This window comes from Kogia breviceps, chromosome 18 (genome assembly GCF_026419965.1).
Source record: "Kogia breviceps isolate mKogBre1 chromosome 18, mKogBre1 haplotype 1, whole genome shotgun sequence".
Taxonomy (NCBI): domain Eukaryota; kingdom Metazoa; phylum Chordata; class Mammalia; order Artiodactyla; family Physeteridae; genus Kogia; species Kogia breviceps.
In genome coordinates, this window is record NC_081327.1 from 5,928,674 (window position 1) to 5,949,835 (window position 21,162).

Sequence of the window (21,162 nt, forward strand, 5' to 3'; positions counted from 1 at the left end):
CCACAGCGTGGTTTGTGCTCTTCTGCAGGCCAAGGGGAAGAGGAACCCTTTTCTCCTCTGGTTGAGATTTCTTTCATGGGCTGTTTGGATGGCCTGTGTGTTTCAGGGGCAAGCACTGGAATCCCATGAGTTAGCAGCAAGAGGAAATGGAGAGACCTGCGAGGCCCAGAACTTGGGATATGGAAAGAGAAAAGGGAGGAATAGAAACATTAACAAATGGAAGATGATAAGTGGGATACAGGGCATGATAGGGTAATAACAACCACTAACATAAAAGGCTTTCTGTGGGCCAGGCCCCTGTTCTTAGCAATTGATAGAAATGTATTGCATTTAGGCCACCAGCCACTCTGTCAGACAGGAATTGTTAGAAGCCCCATTTTACCCTTGGGCAGACTGAGGCACAGAGAGGTTAAGTAACACGCCCAGCACACAGCACATCTGGAATTCAAAGCCAGGCAGCCTGGGACCAGAGCCTGTGATATTAAGGACTCTACTGTTTGCAGTCGCAAAGAAACCAGTCTTTACAGTGAATAAAGGAAAAGGTTTTAATTAGACTGAGCTAGGCACAGAAGATAAATATGGCATGATCTCACATATATGTGGAATCTAAAAAAAAATTGTCAAACTCATAGTAGCAGTGAGTGGAATGGTGCTTACCAGAGGCTGTCGGGGAAAAGAGATGTTGATCGAAGAGTATAAACTTCCCATTATAAGATGAATAAATTCTGGAGAACTGATGTATAGCATGGCAGCTATAGTAAATAATAACTAACTGTATACTTGAAATTTGCTGAGAGAGTAGATCTCAAGTGTCCTTACCCCCCCACACACACACAAATTGGAACTATAAGAGGTGATGGATATGTTAATTAGTTTGATTGTGGTGATCGTTTCATAATGTATACTGTTAACCAGAATTTCAGAAACGGGAGACTGACTGAAATAAAGAGGCATTTATTTGGGGTTTGTTAGGACTGCAGCCCAGGAGACCCAGATTCAAGAAGTACTTGAGGGCATCCTAATAAAGAAATACATATATATATGTATTACAATTTTTTTTTAAAAAAAGAAGCAACTTGAATTGTGTTCCACTGGACTACAAATGAAGGAAGCTTCTAAAGGCAAAAACTGCAAAGCCACAATTAGTTACATTAGTTGTTTATCAAGAATTATAATTAGATGATACAGCCACTATGGAGAACAGCATGGAGGTTCCTTAAAAAACTAAAAGCAGGGCTTCCCTGGTAGCGCAGTGGTTGAGAGTCTGCCTGCCGATGCAGGGGACACGGGTTCATGCCCCAGTCTGGGAAGATCCCACTTGCCGCGGAGCAGCTAGTCCCGTGAGCCGTGGCCGCTGAGCCTGTGCGTCCGGAGCCTATGCTCCGCAACGGGAGAGGCCACAACAGTGAGAGGCCTGCATACCGCAAACAAACAAAAAAACCAAAACCAGAACTACCATACGACACAGCAATCCTGCTACTGGGCATATACCCTGAGAAAACCATAATTCAAAAAGGGTCATGTACCACAATGTTCATTGCAGCACTATTTACGATAACCAGGATATGGAAGCAATCTCAGTGTCCATTGGATAAAGAAGATGTGGCACATATATGCAATGGAATATTACTCAGCCATAAAAAGAAACAAAATTGAGTTATTTGTAGTGAGGTGGATGGACCTACAGTCTTTCATACAGAGTGAAGTAAGTCAGAAAGAGAAAAACAAAACCGTCTGCTAACGCATATATATGGAATCTAAAAAAGAAAAAAAAATGGTTCTGAAGGGGCAGGATAGGAATAAAGATGCAGACGTAGAGAATGAAATTGAGGACACGGGGAGTGGGAAGGGTAAGCTGGGACGAAGAGAGTGGTATGGACATATATACACTACCAAATGTAAAATAGGTAGTGGGAAGCAGCCACATAGCACAGGGATATCACCTAGAGGGGTGGGATAGGGAGGGTGGGAGGGAGACACAAGAGGGAGGAGATATGGGGATATATGTATATGTATAACTGATTCACTTTGTTATAAAGCAGAAACTAACATACCATTGTAGAGCAATTATACTCCAATAAAGATGTTAAAAACTAAATCAAGCTGGCAAGAAGGTCGGGTGTCTTTTAAGCAAGGATTGGTTGGGGTCAGAATGGTTGCATCTTTACAAGAGGGAACAACCCTGAGACACAGGTTTCCAGGTAGCAGATGTTGTTTTAAAAATGGCTGGTGTCCTTGGGTTAGGTGTAGTTCACAGAAAGTTCAAGTTCTCAGTGTTGCAGGGAAGTCCTGAGACCAGATCCTCAATGGCTGCCCAGTTCCATTTTTGTATGTCTGAACTGTGATCATCACTCCATTGTAATTTTAACTTGTCATATATACACATATGGCAAATTAGAATTATATACATATATATATACACACACACGTATAAACAAGTTGTATACTTTAAGTATAGACAGTTGTTATTTGTCAAAGATAAATAAATGAAAGTAATAAGAAAAGAACTTTGTCTTGCAAGGCAAAATGAAGTCACGAGCACAAGTTTATTTTGACTTCGATTTTGATATCCCAGCTTATAACTGGGACTGTACACTGAATCTTAGAATAAAAAAACAAATAAAATAATTTTTCTTTTTTCTTTTGCTATTTAAAATATATTCATTGGAAATTCCTATTGCACTGTCATCCCTGTTGAGTTTCTCTGCTTCATTTATGAACTAGTTTCATCCTGCTCTTATGGGCTAAGTTGCATCCCGCAAAAATTCATATTTTTAGGAAACCCTAACCCTGAGTATCTCAGAATGAATCTGTATTTGGAGATAGGGCCTTTAAAGAGATAATTAAAGCGAGGTCTTTAGGGTTGGCCTGCTGTGGTCTGAACGTTTGTTTCCCCCCCCAAAATTCATATGTTGAAGTGAAATGTCCAATGTGATGGTATTAGGAGGTGGGGCCTTTGGGAGGTGGGTAGGTCGTAAGGGTGGAGCTCTCATGAATGGGATTAGTGCCCTTATAAAAGAGACCCAGAGAGCTCCCCAGCCCCTTCCTCCATGTGAGGACACAGGGTGAAGTTGTCAGTCTGTAGCCCAGAAGAGGGCCTTTAGCAGAACCCAGCCACGGTGGCACCTTGATCTTGGACATTCCAGTCTCCAGAACTGTGAGAAATAAATTTCTGTTGATTGTAAGCCACCCAGTAGTCTGTGATATTTTATTATAGCCACTCAAACAGACTATGATAGGCCCTAATCCAATAAGAAGAGGGGATTAGAACACAGAGAGAGGGACAACCGTGTGAGGACACAGTGAGAAGGCAGCCATCTGCAAGTTAAGGAGAGAGGCCTCAGAAGAAGCCAAGCTTGCTGATACCTCGATCTCAGACTTCTAGCCTTCAAAATTGTGAGAAAATAAATTCCTGTTGTTGGGCTTCCCTGGTGGCGCAGTGGTTGAGAGTCCGCCTGCCGATGCAGGAGACACGGGTTCGTGCCCTGGTCCGGGAGGATCCCACATGCCGCAGAGCAACTAAGCCTGTGAGCCATGGCCGCTAGGCCTGCGCGTCCGGAGCCTGTGCTCCGCAACGGGAGAGGCCACAACAGTGAGAGGCCCGCATACCGCAAAAAAAATAAAAATAAAAATAAAATAAAATAAAAATTCCTGTTGTTTAAGCCACCTAGTCCATGGTATTGAGTTGCGGCTGCCCAAGCAAATGAATACACCTGCTGTATCCTCATTTGTTGTAGGCTCTATGTGTGATTTTGCCTTTGATTTTTTAAAGTATTAGGAAGTATTCCAGAAATACACAAGGCTTAGAGGATAATGTAGTAAACACCCGTTATCCCTCTAAGTTACTCAGGATAAGGTAGGATGTGCTGCAGTAACAAGTAAACCCTAAAATCTTAGTGGCTAAATACAACGTAAGTTTATTTGCCCATCATGAGATTGCGACGTGGACCAGGCAACCGTGCTTCATCTTGTACCTATGCCATCTGAAGTATGGACCATCTGGGCCATCCCTGCAGAGGACGGGTGGACAGAGGAGGTACTCAGGCTCTTAACTGCCTCAGCCGGGAAGTGACTTCCATTCACACCCCATTGGCCAGAAGTAGCCAGAACTAGTGGCCCCAATCTCACTGCAAAGGATCCTGGGAAGTGAAGGGGAGGATGTGGATATCTGGTGAGCACTAATGGTCTCTACCTTCCCCATAACGTGGTTCAAGAAATGAGCATCACAATTACAGTTGAAGACCCTCAATGCTTCCGTGATTGGAGCAGTTCTGCAGAACTTTTATTGACCTCAAGGCATTCTCATATCTTTTGTGAGCTCTGCAGTTTCACTCTGCATTTGTTCTGCTTTGTACCTGCCCTGGGCTATTAGGGAGAGACAGGTGGCTAGAGGCTGGACACGGGGCGAGAACTCATTTTATTTTATTTTTTTCCCCTTGGCCACACCATGCGGCATGCAGGGTCTTAGTTCCCTGACCAGGGATCAGACCCGTGCCCCCTGCAGTGGAAGTGCAGAGTCTTAACCTCTGGACCACCAGGAAGTCCCTGAGAACTCATTTTACAAGTGGCCACTTTCTGGGACTTCCCTGGCGATCCAGTGGTTAGGATGCTGCACTTCCACTGCAGGGGGCACGGGTTCGATCCCTAGCCAGGGAACTAAGATCCCACATGCCGTGCAGTGCAGCCAAAAAAGAAAAAAAAAAAGCAGTGGCCACTTTCTGAGAGAGGGTATTCCAGGTATGATAACTTTTCTTCTCTCTGTAATCTCATCATCATGGGGAGCTCGGGTGACTACTCGTCAGCAGTGGGTTAAGTTTTCTTCCAGCTTCCTGTCCCCCCCACCCCACTTCTGTTTTCTAGCATGATCTCCTGTCCAGACTGTGGCAAAGATGTCGAAGCAACTTTCAAATTCTGCCCCTACTGCGGAAAACCTTTGCCTACAGAGGAGCACAAGGGGTCCCAGACCTTTGTTAAGCCGTCTGTGTCATCCTCCCAAGGTAAGAACCAGGGCTTTATGCTTCTCCCTTTAGGAGGGGTGATGTGTGTGTGTGTGCGTTTGGGAAGGAAGGACAGACACCTCTGCAGTCTGCCTGACCCTGCACGAATACCGGAGAAGCCCAGAGCTCAGGCTCTTCCTATACAGAGTTTCTTGGCGTCTGAAGTTGACAACTCGTGCATTTCTGTCTCCAGCTGGGACTCCTCCCCTGAAATCTACATTCATATATATATCAAGACTCCCTGCTTGACATCTATTGGATGTCCCATAAGTGTCTCCTCATGCCCAGAACTAAGCTCCTGATATGACTGCCACCCCCCACCTGCCCCTTGCATAGACTGTCCCATCGAGGTAACAGCAGTTCAGCTTATTCAGTTTCTCAGACCATGGAGTCATCCTCAAGTCCTCTTTCTCTCCCACCCCATGACTGCAGCCCTCCAGCAGATCTCATCCGCTCTCCCTTTAAAAGTCAATGCCGAGGACTTCCCTGGGGGTGCAGTGGTTAAGAATCCACCTGCCAATGCAGGGGACACAGGTTCAATCCCTGGTCCGGGAAGATCCCACGTGCCACGGAGCAACTAAGCCCGTGCGCCACAACTACTGAGCCTGCGCTCTAGGGCCCGCGAGCCACACCTACAGAAACCCACGCGCCTAGAGCCCGTGCCCTGCAACAAGAGAAGCCACTGCAGTGAGAAGCCAGTGCACCACAATGAAGAGTAGCCCCCACTCGCCTCAACTAGAGAAAGCCCGCGCACAGCAACGAAGACCCAATGCAGCCAAAAATAAATAAATTTATTTTTTAAAAAACTCAGTGCCGAATCGGACCACTTCCTGCTGCCACCCTGATCCATCTCACCCTCACCTCACCAATATTGTAGAAGCTTTCTTCCCCTGGTCTGCCTGCTGCTTCTTTGTTCCCTGCAGCTCTCTTCAAGTGGCAGCCTGATGGACCCTGTTAAAACAAAGTCAGACCCTGTCATTCCCCTGCTCACCACCTTCCCAGGTTAAGCCTGACATGATCAGGTCCCTGTTGTCTCTCAGAGCTCATCTCCTAACCCTGGACCTCTAAGCTGTTGCACTTGCTATTCTCTCTCTCTGGGTGGTTCTTCCCTCATCTGGTGCATGACCCCCTCTCTCACTTTCTTCAGGTCTTTATGCAATTGTTGCCTGCTCAGAGAGGCCTTCCCTGACACCTCTAATTAAATTGCATCCTCCTACATGTGACAGCCCCTGTCCCCTGCCCCTGCTTTATCTTGCCTTTCAGTACTTGTAACTATCAACCGTATTAAATATATTATTTTACTCATTTATATTGCTCCTCATCTTTAAGCTGTCCTGTCTTTCTCCTCATCCTTAGTGTATGGTTTTGGTTCCCATTTTCATTTTATATTGGAGTAGAGTTGATTTACAGTGTTGTGTTAGTTTCAGGTGTACAGCAAAGTAATTCAGTTATACATATAAATACCCATTCTTTTTCAGATTCTTTTTCCATATAGGTTATTACAGAATATTGAGTAGCGTTCCCTGTGCTGTACAGTAGGTCCTTGTTGATTATCTGTTTTATATATAGTGCTGTGTTTGTTAATCCCAAACTCCTAATTTATCCCTCCCCCACACATTTCCCCTTTGGTGACCATAAGTTTGATTTTGAAGACTGTGCGTCTGTTTCTGTTTTGTAAATAAGTTCATTTGTATCTTTTTTTTTTTTTTTTTTTTTTTTTTTGTTGCGGTACGTGGGCTTCTCACTGTTGTGGCCTCTCCCGTTGCGGAGCACAGGCTCCAGACGCGCAGGCTCAGCAGCCACGGCTCACGGGCCCAGCCGCTCCGCAGCATGTGGGATCTTCCCGGACCGGGGCACGAACCCGCGTCGCCTGCATTGGCAGGCGGACTCTCAACCACTGTGCCACCAGGGAAGCCCCTGTATCATTTTTTCATATAAATTTATTTATTTATTTTTGGCTGCATTGGGTCTTCGTTGCTGTGCGCGGGCTTTCTCTAGTTGCGGTGAGCAGGGGCTACTCTTCCTGTGGTGTGCGGGCTTCTCATTGGCTTGTCTTGTGGAGCTTGGGCTCTAGGCGTGCAGGCTTCGGTAGTGGCACACGGCTCAGTAGTTGTGGCTCACGGGCTCTAGAGCGCAGGCTCAGTAGTTGTGGTGCACGGGCTTAGTTGCTCCACAGCATGTGGGATCTTCCTGGACCAGGGCTTGAACCCGTGTCCCCTGCATTGGCAGGTGGATTCTTAACCACTGCGCCACCAGGGAAGTCCTGTATCATTTTTTTTTAGATTCCACATGTGTGATATATGATAGTTGTTTTTCTCTGTCTGACTTACTTCATTTAGTATGATAATCTCTAGGTCCATCCATCTGAGCCTGAGTCCTTAACCCCAGCCTTCCCTAATGCCAGCCTTGGGCCTCATTCATTGTTCATTCACCCAGTCATCAGGCAACAAACATACTTGGACTGCCTATTGTGTACTTGGGTGCTGTGTTTGTCCCCAGGGATGTAGTAACAGGTGAGATGGACCAGGTTTCTGCTCTGTCAGAGATTTTGGTGGCTAGTAAGGCAAACAGACATTTAGTAAACAATTATTCGTTGAGTGCATGATAACAGAAGGGCAATGGATGGACCACAGAACACACATAAGGGAGATGTGTTTCTGGGAGGGTCAGGGAAGGCCTCCCTAGGTGAGTAATGTTTGAGCAGAGATCTAGGGATGATAAGGGTTAGCCAAGTGAAGACTGGGGGCAAGGTGAGGGGGTCAGAACAGGAATTCCAGGCGTTGAGGCACGGTATGGGAAAGAGCCATACATGTTGGAGAAGTCAAGAAGGACAGCTGTATGGGGGCAGACACATGGGGCCTTGTAGACCATGGGTAAGGAGTTATTAAACACTGAGGTCATGAGGAGCCATGGAAGAATTTCCACCAAATGGGAGACACAGTGTGATTTGCACTTTGAAGAGACCTCTCTGAATACTACATGTGGAAAGTAGATTGGAGGCATGGAAACCAGTTAAGAGGCCATTCCAGGAGTCCAGAGACCAAGTATGCTGGCTGAGGTAGTATCAACTGAAAGAAGACTTCTGGTTTTAGTAATACGGCAGACTAGATGATAAGGAAAAGTCCCTTATGACTCAGCACACCACAAAATGCTGGATAAAATATAAAGAATAAAGCCTTATATTCATAGGGCTGAATGGTAGGAAAGTAAGGTAATTACATGGAAGTGAACAACAATAAGAAAACACAGGGACTTCCCTGGTGGTCTAGTGGTTAACAATCCGTCTTGCAATGCAGGGGACGCTGGTTCGATCCCTGGTCAGGGAACTAAGGTCCCACATGCCACAGGGCAACTAAGCCCATGCACCCCAACTACAGAGCCCATGTGTTCTGGAGCCCTCATGCCACAACTAGAGAGCCCGCTTACTCTGGAGCCCATGCGCCACAACTAGAGAGAAGCCTGCGCACTGCAACAAAGAGGCTGTGCGCTGCAACGAAAGATCCTGCTTGCTACAACTAAGACCCAATGCAGGCAATAAATAGAGGGAGGGAGGGAGGGAGAGGGGGGTGGGGAAGGAAGGGAAGGAAGGGAGGGAGGAAGGAAGGAAGGAAAAAGAAAAGAAAAAAAAGGAAAGAAGAAAGAAAACACAGACCCACAGAGCTGAGCAAATGCTATAGGTGGTATTGGTCCTGGGTTGTGTGCTGGTCATTGGTGGCCTTGAGCCTGGGTTTTAATGGGGTACAGGAGACAAAGCATAGGGCCTGAGCAGCACAGGGGTGAGATTGGAAACCTCTAAAATATGGGACTTTTCAGTGGTAAAAAAAATTGCTCCACAGAGAAAATATGTGGAGACATTTGTGTGTCTCAGCCTTGATTGTGAGTGAAAAATGTCCTCTCTGAGAACTCCTAACCAAGAACTCGCATCCTTACCAGTTTGGGGCCAGAATTCATACTGATCTGTGTGGCCCCCCAAAAATCCAAGCAGAAAAGTTAGTATAAAGTGATGAGATGTGGGCGCCCCCTGCCCCAGCAGAGGCAAATCATTTCTTGTGGAGCATCCTTTAAAGACAGACCTTGGACTTCCAACAGCCACACCAGCTCCCGACCAATTAACGAAGATACCAGGAAACAAGCCACTGCCAGGAGAAACACAGACTAGAGAATCAGACCTGCAATGACCAGAGATCTTGGAATTAACAGATGAGAATATGTACAAAGCACATTTATTATGTTTACGGAAATAAAAGAAGTAATTGAAGGTACAGTGAAGGAACAAAAGCTAGTTGGAATTGATTAGGCAGATTTTAAAAGAACCAAATAAAATCTTTGATGATAAAAATAAATATCATCATGGCAATCAGAAACTCATTGGATGGTTTAAACTGCAGACTAGACACTCTCTGAAGAACAGTGAACTGGAAAACAGATCTGAAGAAATTACCTAAAGGAGACCACACTGTGATAAAGTGCTTGAGGATATAAAAGGGAGGCTAAGCCTCTCTTAGGAAAGAATAACTAAAACAAAGGAAAGTTTGTTTAGATTATTTAGGTGATAGTAGTAAAACTTGGCTGTGAGGGTCAAAGGGAAGAGAGTGTTGAATATGACCTCAGGGTTTCTGGTTTAATGGTTCCTGGAAAGGACTTCTCTAACTCCAGTCTGCATTTGGTCTTCCTTTCTCTAGGCTCGAGAAGAAGGAGGAATCCCAGTTCTGAAATATCTCCCAAGAAAGTGAGATGGCCCAGCTGTGCTTTCTCTCCCCCATCATCCCTTCTCTCAGAAGCTGACAGTTGTGAATCTGAAGGTACCTTGAGTACCTGTGAGAAAGCCAGAGGTGAGAGTTATGCTCGATATGAGGAAAAGGAGGGTCATCTGACAATGTTTGAGGCATCAGGCCTCTGCTCAGGCATCACATACCCCTGCTTGGACCCTGCTCCCAGGATCCTCCCCGGCCTTCCAGCCCACAGGCTCCCCCTCCAGTCCATCTCTGCATGGCCAGAGGTGACCTCACCCCTCCCTGCTCACAGCTCCCTACCGTCCCCATCACCCCACTGTCTGGGCTCTTCAGCCTGACCTCTGAGACGATGGTCCGCCTCCTCCTTTAGCTCTCACCACAACCCTGTTCACAGAAAACTCACTTTGGGAAATGCTTTTTAGGGTCTTCAGCTTCTGGCCTTGGCTAAGTCTGTTCCTTCAGCCCAGGGGCCTCTCTTTCCAGCACCCAGGGTCAGATCTCTAGGAAGCCTTTGCTGAATGCCATAGGCTAGATCAGGTCCACCTCATCTCCCTCCAGAGCCTCTCTTTGTCTGGGCTCCCACAGTGCCAGGGATGTCCTCATTTCAGTTCATGTTTCCTCCAGGCTCCATGTCCCTCTCTGCCTCGCTTGCTGGACTGAGAGTCCCTCGTGGACAGGGACCGGTGGACTCATTTGTGTATGTCCTGTGCCAGCCAGTGAGCAGGGAAGGGTGAGGACCGTACACCCGTCTCCTGCCCACTGGCTCTTCGGATCTGACGTCACAGCCCTTCGGTGTCTCCTCTTTCTCCCTTGTTATTTTCCGGGCCCCACGGCCTCTTCCCATCTGTGCCTTGGGTGGATGGCGGGTGGGAGGGGTGAAGCAGGGAATATCTTTTGCTGTGTCCCTGTCACCACAGCACCCGCATTGTCTTGCAATCTAGGAGCCCATCAAGGGCAGGGCCTCAGTCTGACAATGTCTGGTCCCTCTTCATGCTCAGCACAAAGCCAGGTCCTGTTTTAGGATGTTTTGGGTTGAATGTCTGGAATGTTTTTTTTTTCCTCCCTGGCAAACTTCTACTCGTCCCATAGGACCCAACTCAAATGTCTCCTCCTCCACGAAGCCTCCCCTGACTTTTGCAGGCACAGTCAGTCTCTTTCTCATATTCCTCTGTACTGCCCTGTCTCAGACTCAGTTCTGACCAGCTGTGTCCAGGTCAGTCTCCCCCACCAAATTAGAGGCTCCCGAGGGAAAGGTCCAGATCCGACTCATGTCCGGGTCCCCAGCTTCAGCACACGGGATCCGTGAGAGGTCCCAGGAGGCTTTTGTTGAACGGACAAATGAATAAATGAACAGTATTATGCACGCCATCTGATTACCCACCCAACTCTTCTCTCCCGGATGCCGCCTTTTCTTTATTCTTTATTATGCCCATCCTCCTGCAGGGTGCTGGAGCGGATCCCCAACCCCCCGGAGCAGCCCTCAGACAACCAGGCAGAGCCCTCAGGCACTGAAGCGGAGCCGGGTGACCACCTCGCTCAAGGCTTTGCCAGTGGGGACGGTGCTGATAGACAAGAGTGGGCGGCACTGGAAGCTGAGATGCCTCCAGAGCAGGGATGGCCAGGGCATTCTCTATGAAGGTACACTCTGTCCACAGGTGGGCAGGTGCTGGGCGGGGCTGGGTCGGGCCATCTTGGAGCCAAGGCAAAGGGGAGGGAGCCACTTTCTGAGAATGGAGATGGAGCCGTATCCCAGCTGCAGACCTGCCTCCAGGCAGCTTTCTCTTAGTGCTGGGACTGCAAACCTGTGCACCTCCAGCGGCTGGGAAGGTAGAGTAAATGAGTGCAGGAGGCTGGGAGTCGGGCGATTGGGAGTGGTGGGGACTGCGGCCAACCAGAGTGCATGTGCCCTGGATAAAGAGGACACTCTTCTCCACCGCCACCTGCTGTTGTCACGTGGGAGTGCAGGCCCAGTGTGGCCGGAAGATAGGGACAGTGATCACTGTTCTGTCTGTCCTGCAGAGATAGGATGCTCCCTTCCTCCAAATTTGGTTCGAATGTTGAGACCGATGAGGATATGAAAGGTTTACTGCTTGCGTAATTGAGAGCTCTGGTGGGGGGAGAAGCTCTGTGAGAACAAGGAAGAGCACCTAGCCCCGGTTTTTACTGTGGTTAAGGGGCAGGGCTGGGGTGAGGGTTCTGCCTGGGCCAGGGCCTCATGTGGTTTGAATCTCTTCCGTCACCAGAAGAGGGAGCTCCAGGCTTTCTTATCAGTGGGACGGGAAGAAGCAGGGCTGGGCTTAGAAGTTAAACAAAACAATAGTTAAACAAAAAAATGCAGCAAGACAACTTGTTACAATGAAGGAAAAAATAACTACACTGGAAATGTTAGTATTAATCAACCTAGCATTAACTGAGTGTTTACTCCAGGCCAGGCCTTGTTCTAAGCACTGTATGTGGTTTTATGAGGTTTCTTGCATTTTTAAAAATTGAGATAAAATCCATATAACATAAGGTTCACCATTTAAAAGTCTACAGTTCAGTGGGTTTTAGTAGATTCACGATGGTGCGCATCCGTCACCACCATCTAGTTCCAGAGTATTTCTGTCACCCCAAAAGGAAACCCTGCACCTTTACCAGTTACTCTCATCCTCCTCCCCCACCAGCCCCTGGCAACCACTAATCTACTTTATGTCTCTGTGGATTTGCCTATTCTGGACATTGCAGATAAATGGAGTGAATCTCTGTGGCCTTTTGTGTCTGGCTTCCTCCCCTCAGCATGATGTTTTATGGCCGAATAAGATTCCAGGGTGTGTATATATCACATCTGGTTGATCCTTTTATTAGTTGGTGGATGTTTGGACTGTGTCCACTTTGGGCCATGATGAATAATGCTGCTGTGATCGTGCATGTACAGGTTTTCACGTGGACGTATGTTTGCTTTATATTTCTTAACCCGTTTAATTCTCACAACAGCCTCATGACGTCAGCAAGGTCATTTTCCCCATTTTCTAGATAAGGAAAATGAAGCTCAAGGGTGTTGATGACTAGACAGAGATCTGGCTCCAGAGCGCTTCCAAGCTTGCAGGAAAAGCCAGAGAGCGGGATGTTGAGAGGAAATCTCTGATTTGGAAGCACCGGCCGGCCAGACACGGGTGCCGGCAATTTCGAGCCTCAGGTTGGCCATCCTGCCGTGGAGCCTGGGCAGGAGGGCAGGGCAGCCACATTTGAGACAGACCCAGGTGGGGACTTCCCTGGTGGTCCAGTGGTTAGGACTCTGCGCTTCCACTGCAGAGGACCTGGGTTCAATCCCTGGTCAGGGAGGTAAGATCCCACGTGCCGTGCAGTAAGGCAAAAAAAAAGAAAAGAAAAGAAACAGACCCAGATGGAGTCGTGACTTGGCTCTGGCACACTGAGTGAGCCTGGGCGAGCAGCTGCGCCTTGATGTCCCAGTTGGAAAAGTGAGAGATGGTGTCCTGCCCACCTCCTGGGGCTGTTGGTCCCAAATGGTGAGAAGGGACAGAGGCAATGAGCTTGGAAAATGGTAAAGGGATCTTCTCAGGCGGAGGTAGGTAGCATTAGTCATGGAGGGACAGAGGGCAAGGGAGGGAGAGAGGAGAGCATAAAGTGACGCTAGGGAGCACTCACTCCATGCCAGGTGCTGTTCCGGGGCCCATTTAATGCTCCCAGCCACGCTAGGAGGGAGGCACTCATGTTACTTACCTTACAGCTGGAGCACAGAGAGGGGAAGCCACTCGCCCAAGGTCACACAGCCTCAAAGTGACAGAGCTGGGATTTGAACCTAGGTGTAATTCGTAACCATTACACCACAGGAGAGGGAGGGAGGGAGGGAGGAGGAGGGAATCGGGGTGAGAAGGAATGAGAGGAAGAGAAAAGATAGAGGGGCAGAACCAACAACAAGAAAGGCTGGGGAGAGAGAAGGATGGGGAGAGGCCCAGAGGGCCGGGAAGGAAGAAGGAGAAGAAAGACAAACAAAGCAGGAGGCATCTGAAGGGAAAAAAAAAACCAGCTGTGTCCTCACATCAGAAACCCACAGTGGAAGGTTAGGAAGGAAATGCTCTGGGCCGTGTGTCTTCACCTTTTGTGTCTCAGGTTGTTTGATCAGACCCCTTCCCAGCCCGCCAGCATCATTCATTCTCCCGCAGATACCTGCCCGGTGCGAGGCCCGGGTGCTGGCTGGGGCACAGTGGGGAGGAGGCTGCACACGGATGTGCCTGAGGGCGGCGTTACCCCAGGACAGGTTGCCTTTGGCTTCTGCCAGTTTGCACCAGTCGGGAAGATGTAGTTGAAAACTGAGAGTAAAACAACAGCAGCAACCAGAATGGTGATTTTTTTTTTTTTTTTGCGGTACGCGGGCCTCTCACTGTTGTGGCCTCTCCTGTCGCGGAGCACAGGCTCTGGAAGCACAGGCTCAGCGGCCATGGCTCACGGGCCCAGCCGCTCCGCGGCATGTGGGATCTTCCCGGACCGGGGCACGAACCCGCGTCCCCTGCATGGGCAGGCGGACTCTCAACCACTGCGCCACCAGGGAAGCCCTGGTGATTTTTATTATAGCAGCTGATACTTCCAGCCCACTCTGCCCCCCTCCCCCCGCTAAGTTCTTTATGTCTGTTGACTCACCTGATTCCCATAACAGCCCTGTGAGTTGGCACTCTCTCTTACTTTGTGAAACACTGAATTATAACGTCATCCTCCCTGGTCTCCCTGGCCCAGTTTGGGAGACCTGTCACCGAGGCAACCATGTAAATCCCTGCAGCTGCAGTATGCATGGAGAGTTGTTTCTGAGAAGCAACTGGGATTCAAGTCCGGGCCTGCCCCCCTGTGGATGGAGGGTCGGGGCTTGTATTCACTTCCTGTGGCCACCGTCACAAATCACCACAAACTTAGTGGCTGAAGACAGCACACATTTATTCTCTTCTAGTTGTGGAGGTCACAAGACTGAAATCAGTCTCACGGAGCTAAAGTTAAGATACGGGCAAAGGGACTTCCCTGGCGGTCCAGTGGTTAAGACTCCGCACTTCCACTGCAGGGGGCACGGGTTCGATCCCCGATCAGGGAACTAAGATCCCACATGCCGCGCGGCGCGGCCAAAAAAATAAAATTAAAAAAAGAGATATGACTAGGGCTAATCCTTCCAAGAGGCTCCAGAGGCAAATCCGTTTCTTTGCCTGTTCAGCTCCCAGAGGCCGCCTGCATGCCTCAGCTTGTGGCCCCTTCCTCCATCCTCAAAGCACGTCACCCCAGGCTCTGCTTCCACCATCACGTCGCCTTCTCCTCTTCTGTGGTCAAATCTCCCTCTGCCTCCCTCTTTATAAGGACCCTTGTAGGATTACATTAGGGCTCCCTGGATCATCTAAGACAGTCCCCACATCACAGGACCCTTAATTTAATCACACCTACAAAGACCCTCCATTGGTTCTCTCCACCTGCAGCCCCTTAACACGACGTGTTTCTCCCAGTGGCAGCCCTGAGCCTCTCCCTGGTCCTCGGTTTCAGTTGCTCTGGGAGAATGGTTGCCTCCCTTTTCGAGGGCTCCGCCAGGGGTCCTTTAGGGCTTGTTTTAAGTACGCAGTTAACTCAGCCCCGGCACCCTTGGCGTTCATTGTGGGGGCCGTCCTGTGCACGATAGGGTGTTTGGCAGCATCCTCGACCTTTATCCATCCCCTCTCCCAGTCGTGACAACCAAAACTGTCTCCAGACATGGCCAGATGCCCACTGGGGGGCAGAACCGCCCACGGTTGAGAACCACTGAGTCAGGCCGTCCCAGACGTGCCCTCCAAAGACGGAGAGACCCTGTCAGCTGGTAACTGTCAGGCCGAATCACTGTTCTTTTATTAAGCGCCTTTCAGCTGTGCCCACAACGAAGGTTGGGCCAGAGAAGGGCAGGCCAGGCAGAGGCACGGCACAAAGACTCGGAGGCTGGGAGCCCGCGCAGGAAGCGCCAGGGCCCTGGTGTGGCTGACGGTGGGGCATGGGATGCCCGGAGTCCCCAGCCAGGTTTGGGCAGGAGGGAAAGCGCAGGCAGACCAGTTGAGTTAGCCTTCTGCCTCTGCCGGCGGCTCCTCGTCTGATCCGCCTCGGGGGGTGTCCTGACCTTGCGCCTCCGCGTCCTCACCTGCAGAATGGAGAGTGTAATAACACCGACCTCACGGGGTTGTCGTCGAGAGAGTTCAAGGAGTAGAGCGACGAGCAGGAAAATGGCAAAAGCACCGTATAACGCGTCCTCTTGTCATTGTGGTCATGATGGATCCCAGCACAGCATTGTTGCTCCAAGTTCAATGTCGCCTGTCTCTTGGCCATCAGAGGCTCCCACCTGCCTGCCTGCCACACCCCTGTCTGCATTTGTCACACGTAGGGACCTTCCATACACGTATCAGGTTTGCATCAGGCAGGGGTCTCCCAGGTCGCAGGGTCTGGAGCCAGGTTTACAGCCCGGCTCTGCTGAGGCCCTCGGCCAAGCCCACTGCCTTCCTCCTCTGTCGATTCCTCTCTGTAATGGGAACTGCCCAGCTGAGTCCCCGGCAGTCGGCGGGAGGGCCAGTGAGAAGAGTGGAGGGGAAAGCCCTTCACAATGTGCAGAGCAGCGCGGGAAAAGCATGTTTAAACTGCCGGCTGGCCTGCCTGCTTCTGAGCGTCCGGCACGTGGTTTGGTGAGTGGTGCTTTTCCTCAGACGTTGAGGTAACTGTGAGGCAGGTACTGCTTTTATGCCTGAGAGGTGCCCCTCAAAGATCCCCCCAAACCCCCTCCCCACAGGTGGGAAGGACGCCTCTCTCCCCCAAGATCCGTGCTCTTTCCACATTTCCCTCCTTTAGGCTGGGCTCAGGTCACCTCTGGCCTTAAATCTGTAAGCCCTGGTTCCTGCCCGGCTCCAGCTGGAGCTTCTTGAAGGCAAAGGTGGCTTCTAGGTAACTTTGTCACCTCCCTGCCCCTTAGCTCAGTGTCTCAGACAGCACCAACCTGGATGGCTAGGACGGGTGGGAAAGAAGAGAGAAAAGGAAGGAGGACGCGGAGGGCCGGCTGGGATGGATGGCGATGGTTTGGTTCCTGAGCTCCTGGGAGTGAGCGAGACCTAGGCCAGCGCCGCTCTGCCACTTACCAGCTGTGGGCCCTTGGCTGATAGACAGATATATATATTTTTTTAATTATTTTTTTACTTTTTGCGGTACGCGGGCCTCTCACTGTCGTGGCCTCTCCCATTGCGGAGCACAGGCTCTGGACGCGCAGGCTCAGCGGCCACGGCTCACGGGCCCAGCCGCTCCGCGGCACGTGGGATCCTCCCGGACCGGGGCACGAACCCGCGTCCACTGCGTCGGCAGGCGGACTCCCAACCACTGCGCCACCAGGGAAGCCCTCGGCTGATTATATTGTAAAGGCTGCCACACACTGAGCGCTGCCGGGGTGCCCAGTGTGATGCCGGGCTGTGGTGAGGGCGTCATTGAGCAGCTCATACAAAGGGTGAAGCTGGGGTGTTCCCTGGCGGTCCAGTGGTTAGGACTCCACACTTCCACAGCCAAGGGTCCAGGTTCAGTCACTGGTCAGGGAACTAAGATCCCACAAGCCACGCAGAATGGCCAAAAACAAAAACGGGTGAAGCTGGCTATGATTCCTGCTCAGCTGGTACTATTGTTATTCCTCCCGACCCCTCTGAATCCTTGCATCCAATCTCAGGGGTGGGCTTCATTAGTCCTACTTTACTGACATGGAGCGGAGGCCCAGAGAGGTTTAGCACCTCACACCAGGCACCTCACACCAAGCCATGGAGTTGATGGAGGGGCCGGGCTTGAGCCCAGATCTACATGGCACAAAGCCTCCCGTGTCACTTGGCCTTACTAAGCTTCAGCTTTCTCGTCTTGTCCGTCAAGCGGAGCTAACGGAACAGTTCTCAGAGCTTTCTGAGATGCTTTCCCCAGGTTATAATTCTCAAATTTGGCTCAAATAAAATTTTCCATTTCTCTCTTTTAAAAAAAAATGGAGCTAACGGACAGCCACCGTGATAGTGATAACAATAACATTGTATTAGAGCTTCCTAGGCCTGTCCTGAGCGTTAGAGGAAACAATGTGTGTAAAGCCCACACTTAGCACGGGGCAGTAGACTTTGCAGGGTTTGTAATTAAGCAGAACGGGGCAAGCATGCAGGGTGTTTATGAGGAAGTGCCCCAGGGGTCAGCGCCTGCAGAGGGGAGGGGAAGGACGTGGTGGGGCAGGGGGGAGAAATAGAGCGGCGGAGCAGCCCAGGGATCGCCTCGGCTGGCCCCATGGGGTCTCTGGAGCAGAAGTGGTCCTTCAATGTGGTTGTGAGTTAGGCCAACACAGCTGGGCCTTTATATCCCCCTCCGTCAGCCTTTGGATATGGGCCACCCTGAGACTTGCAGCTGAGGGCATCCCTGAGGGACTGAAGGCTGCTGCGGTGGCCTCCCCAGGTTGCGTGGGGCTAGGGGAACAGGTCCTCCTCCAAGGGGATCTGCGTCCATCAGTCACGCAGTACTTATGCATTGTTCAAAGACAGGGATATTGAATAGTATTCCCTGAGCTGAGAAGGAACTTTGAGATCGAAGAAAATGAAGTGGACAGCTCCATAAAGTACAGTTATGAAGTTTATTGTGGGTACCTTACATATGAGTAGGATCCTGCGGACAGCGATCTGGAAGCATTTGCAACTGCACTCTGTGCTGCCAGAAGGGCTACAGGGGGATTTAAAGGGGCCAAAGCTAAAGATAGAATCTGACTTCTAAGGGAGAAGCACGTCTGCGCCAACAGGAACCGGGTTTTTCCTTCCCCTGGGGCGTCTCATAACCATTATTCCTCATGGACCGTGGACCATCTGTGTCAGCAAAAGTCATTCTTTCAGTTTTCAGAGGAGCCTTAAAGTTAATCAGGAACTTATCTGGCTTGGGTGCGTTCCTCATGAGTAGGCTAGAGCTCTGTCACGCAGACAGGGGAGGGGGTAGGTCAGTGGGCCTAAGATGACCCAGACAAGATGGAGTCAGTGTGGTTCAGCCACACACCCATATATGCAGACAGATGCACACAGCTGCTGAGTCAGGGGCCCCAGGACCACCCCGGCGTTCAGTGATTCACTGGGGGGGACCCACAGGCCTCGGCCTATAGTCATGCTCATGTCATAATTTATTACAGCAGAAGGACACAGCACAGTCAGCAAAGGGATAAGGCACATGGGGTAAGTCTGGGGGAACCAGCGCCAGCTTCCAGAGTCCCCCTCCCCTTGGAGTCACACGGGATGCATAACAAGGTGTGACATCACACGTGAAATGCTCATTAGAGGGACACTCATTAGAGACTCAGTGCCCAGGGTTTTTATTGGATGCTGGTCACACAGGCACCCTCTGCCTGGCAGATACCAAAATTCTGCTCTCAGAAGGAAAGCAGGTGTTTGGGCACCGGGAGCCCCTTTTATTGGTTAGGAATCCTAGAACCTTCCCAGCTGATCCGCAGACACCAGCCGAGGTTCAGCCTTGCGTGCAGGCTTTCCGAGGAGAGCGGTCTCACGGTTAATGACCCTTTGTGCACAGCTGTGTATTAACAGAGAGAGAGAGAAAGAAGCTGTTTGAAAATAGGAAGGAGCAGGTCATGAAAGTCGAGAATGCACGTGACCCTGTGGGAATCCATTAACCGCACCTGCTGCTCGTTACTCTGAGGACAGTGACCCTCACCTTCCCTCTAGACGGTAACCTTGCTCATTTTGTCCATCCACAGCTGAGCCCACCTCCACCTGTGCCTGCGAGTCAAGTCCCCAGAAACAAAGATTCTCACTTAAACTGGTGAGTGGCCCCCGGGGCAGCAGCACTGAGGGGAGGGCCTGGGGCTTTAGCAAATGCACCACTAACCTCCAAGCCCCTCTGCGGGCGGGGCAGGCGGAGAGCACGGCCTTGGCCTGCAAGGAGCGGCACGTCTCCCTCTGGGCCTTGGGTTCTTCTCCATGGGGCCCCTCAGAATCCACAGTCCGGTCCACCCATGAGCCCTGGCTCTGATGCTTTCTGGCTGTGTGTCTGGGCAAGCGCCCGAAACTTGGGACGGCTGGGACGGGTGCCCTCCCTTGTCCCTAGATGGAGGCCGTGTGAGTGGTTCAGAGCACATGCTCCTGAACCAGGCTCGCAGATGGGTGATAGCACCTGCTTGCTGAGAGCCTGTCCTGCACCCAAGCCTGGGCTAAGAGTTTCATAATCAAACCTGTGGGGTGGTTACCGTGTTTCCCATTTAACAGATGAGGAAATAAAGGCTCGGTCGCTTGCCCAGAGACGCCCATTATACAAATTGCTTTGTTCACTGCTGTATTGACAATGCCCAGAACAATACTAGGCACATAATAGGTGCTTTATAGAAAGAATGAGTGAATGGCAGAGGTGAGATTTGAACCCAGTTCTCTTTGACCCTGTGCTCTGAAGAACCCAGCTGTACTAGTTGTGTTTAATTATTTGGTTTGACTGCTTGGAAAAAATGACCCAATGTTAGTTATGGCTTAAACAAGTATATTTTATTGCTTTTCCATTTAACAGTCTGGGGCAGTGGTCCAGGGCTGATATGATGGTTCCATAAACCAGGGGCTTACTTTCCTTCTCTCTTGTTGCTCCAGGCCCCTCAATCTAAAACGTTCATCTCATGGGCTGAGATGGCTGCTCCACCTCCTATCATCTCATCTGCATTCCAGCCAATTGGAACAGGAAAAGAGGAAGGGGAGAGCCTGCCCTAGCCCTTTAAGGGCATAACCTGGAAGTTGCCCATATCTCTTCTGCTCACATCCCCATTGGCCAGAACTTGGTCATGTGGGCATTCCTCACTGCAAGGGAGACTGGGAAATGTAGTTTTTAGCTGAAGGGCATGTGTCTAGGGAAAACTTGTAGATCCTATTGTAAAAGAAAAGGAACCTGAGCAGTGACTCAAAGTCTCTGATATGTGTTCACATGGAGCACCCTAGGGAATTTGGTTCTGATGTGCAGGACTTGGGGAACCTGGGTTATTGCTGGCATTACCCTGGGGTAATCCATGGCCAGTGATGACCTTGGAGCCCTTGCCTAAGAGATTCCAGTGTGACAGACTTTTCCCCTCTCCTCCTCCACTAGGATGCCAAGGATGGGCGCTTGTTCAACGAGCAGAGCTTCTTCCAGCGGGCCGCCAAGCCTTTGCAAGGTATTCCTCAGGGAAGTGGGCAGGTGGGGGAAGAGTTGGGGGTACCAGCTTGGTCAAAACAACCGGCCTCTCCCTGAAGGTGTGGGAAGGGTGGGGATTAAATTAAAGGCCCAGGTTTGCTCCCATCACCCCTCGGGCCTCAGGCCCCAGAGGACAGACAGCGGACGGTGGGCTGAGGCCGGCTCATCATACCAGCTCTTGAGCGCCAAGTATTAAATTTTCACAAATACTGCAAGCCAGTTACTAGAACAGCCACCGGACTTCCGTG

General features: G+C 50.3%; 1 protein-coding gene across 5 annotated transcripts in view; it reads left to right on the plus strand.

The window, feature by feature from the left end:
* Nucleotides 1-21,162, plus strand: part of VRK3 (VRK serine/threonine kinase 3) — a 44,282-nt gene that overhangs the window by 2,266 nt on the left and 20,854 nt on the right. For 4 of the 5 annotated variants that reach the window (XR_010837746.1, XM_059044166.2, XM_059044170.2 and 1 more), the window contains exons 3-7: nt 4,861-4,997; nt 9,680-9,829; nt 11,174-11,368; nt 19,464-19,528; nt 20,828-20,894. Coding sequence is in view for 4 of the 5 variants with exons in the window: in XM_059044166.2 (XP_058900149.1) it covers nt 4,862-4,997; nt 9,680-9,829; nt 11,174-11,368; nt 19,464-19,528; nt 20,828-20,894 (613 nt within the window). In the remaining variant the exon portion in view is untranslated. The remainder of the gene's footprint in view (nt 1-4,860; nt 4,998-9,679; nt 9,830-11,173; nt 11,369-19,463; nt 19,529-20,827; nt 20,895-21,162) is intronic. The other variant, XM_067019001.1, reaches the window with a different exon arrangement.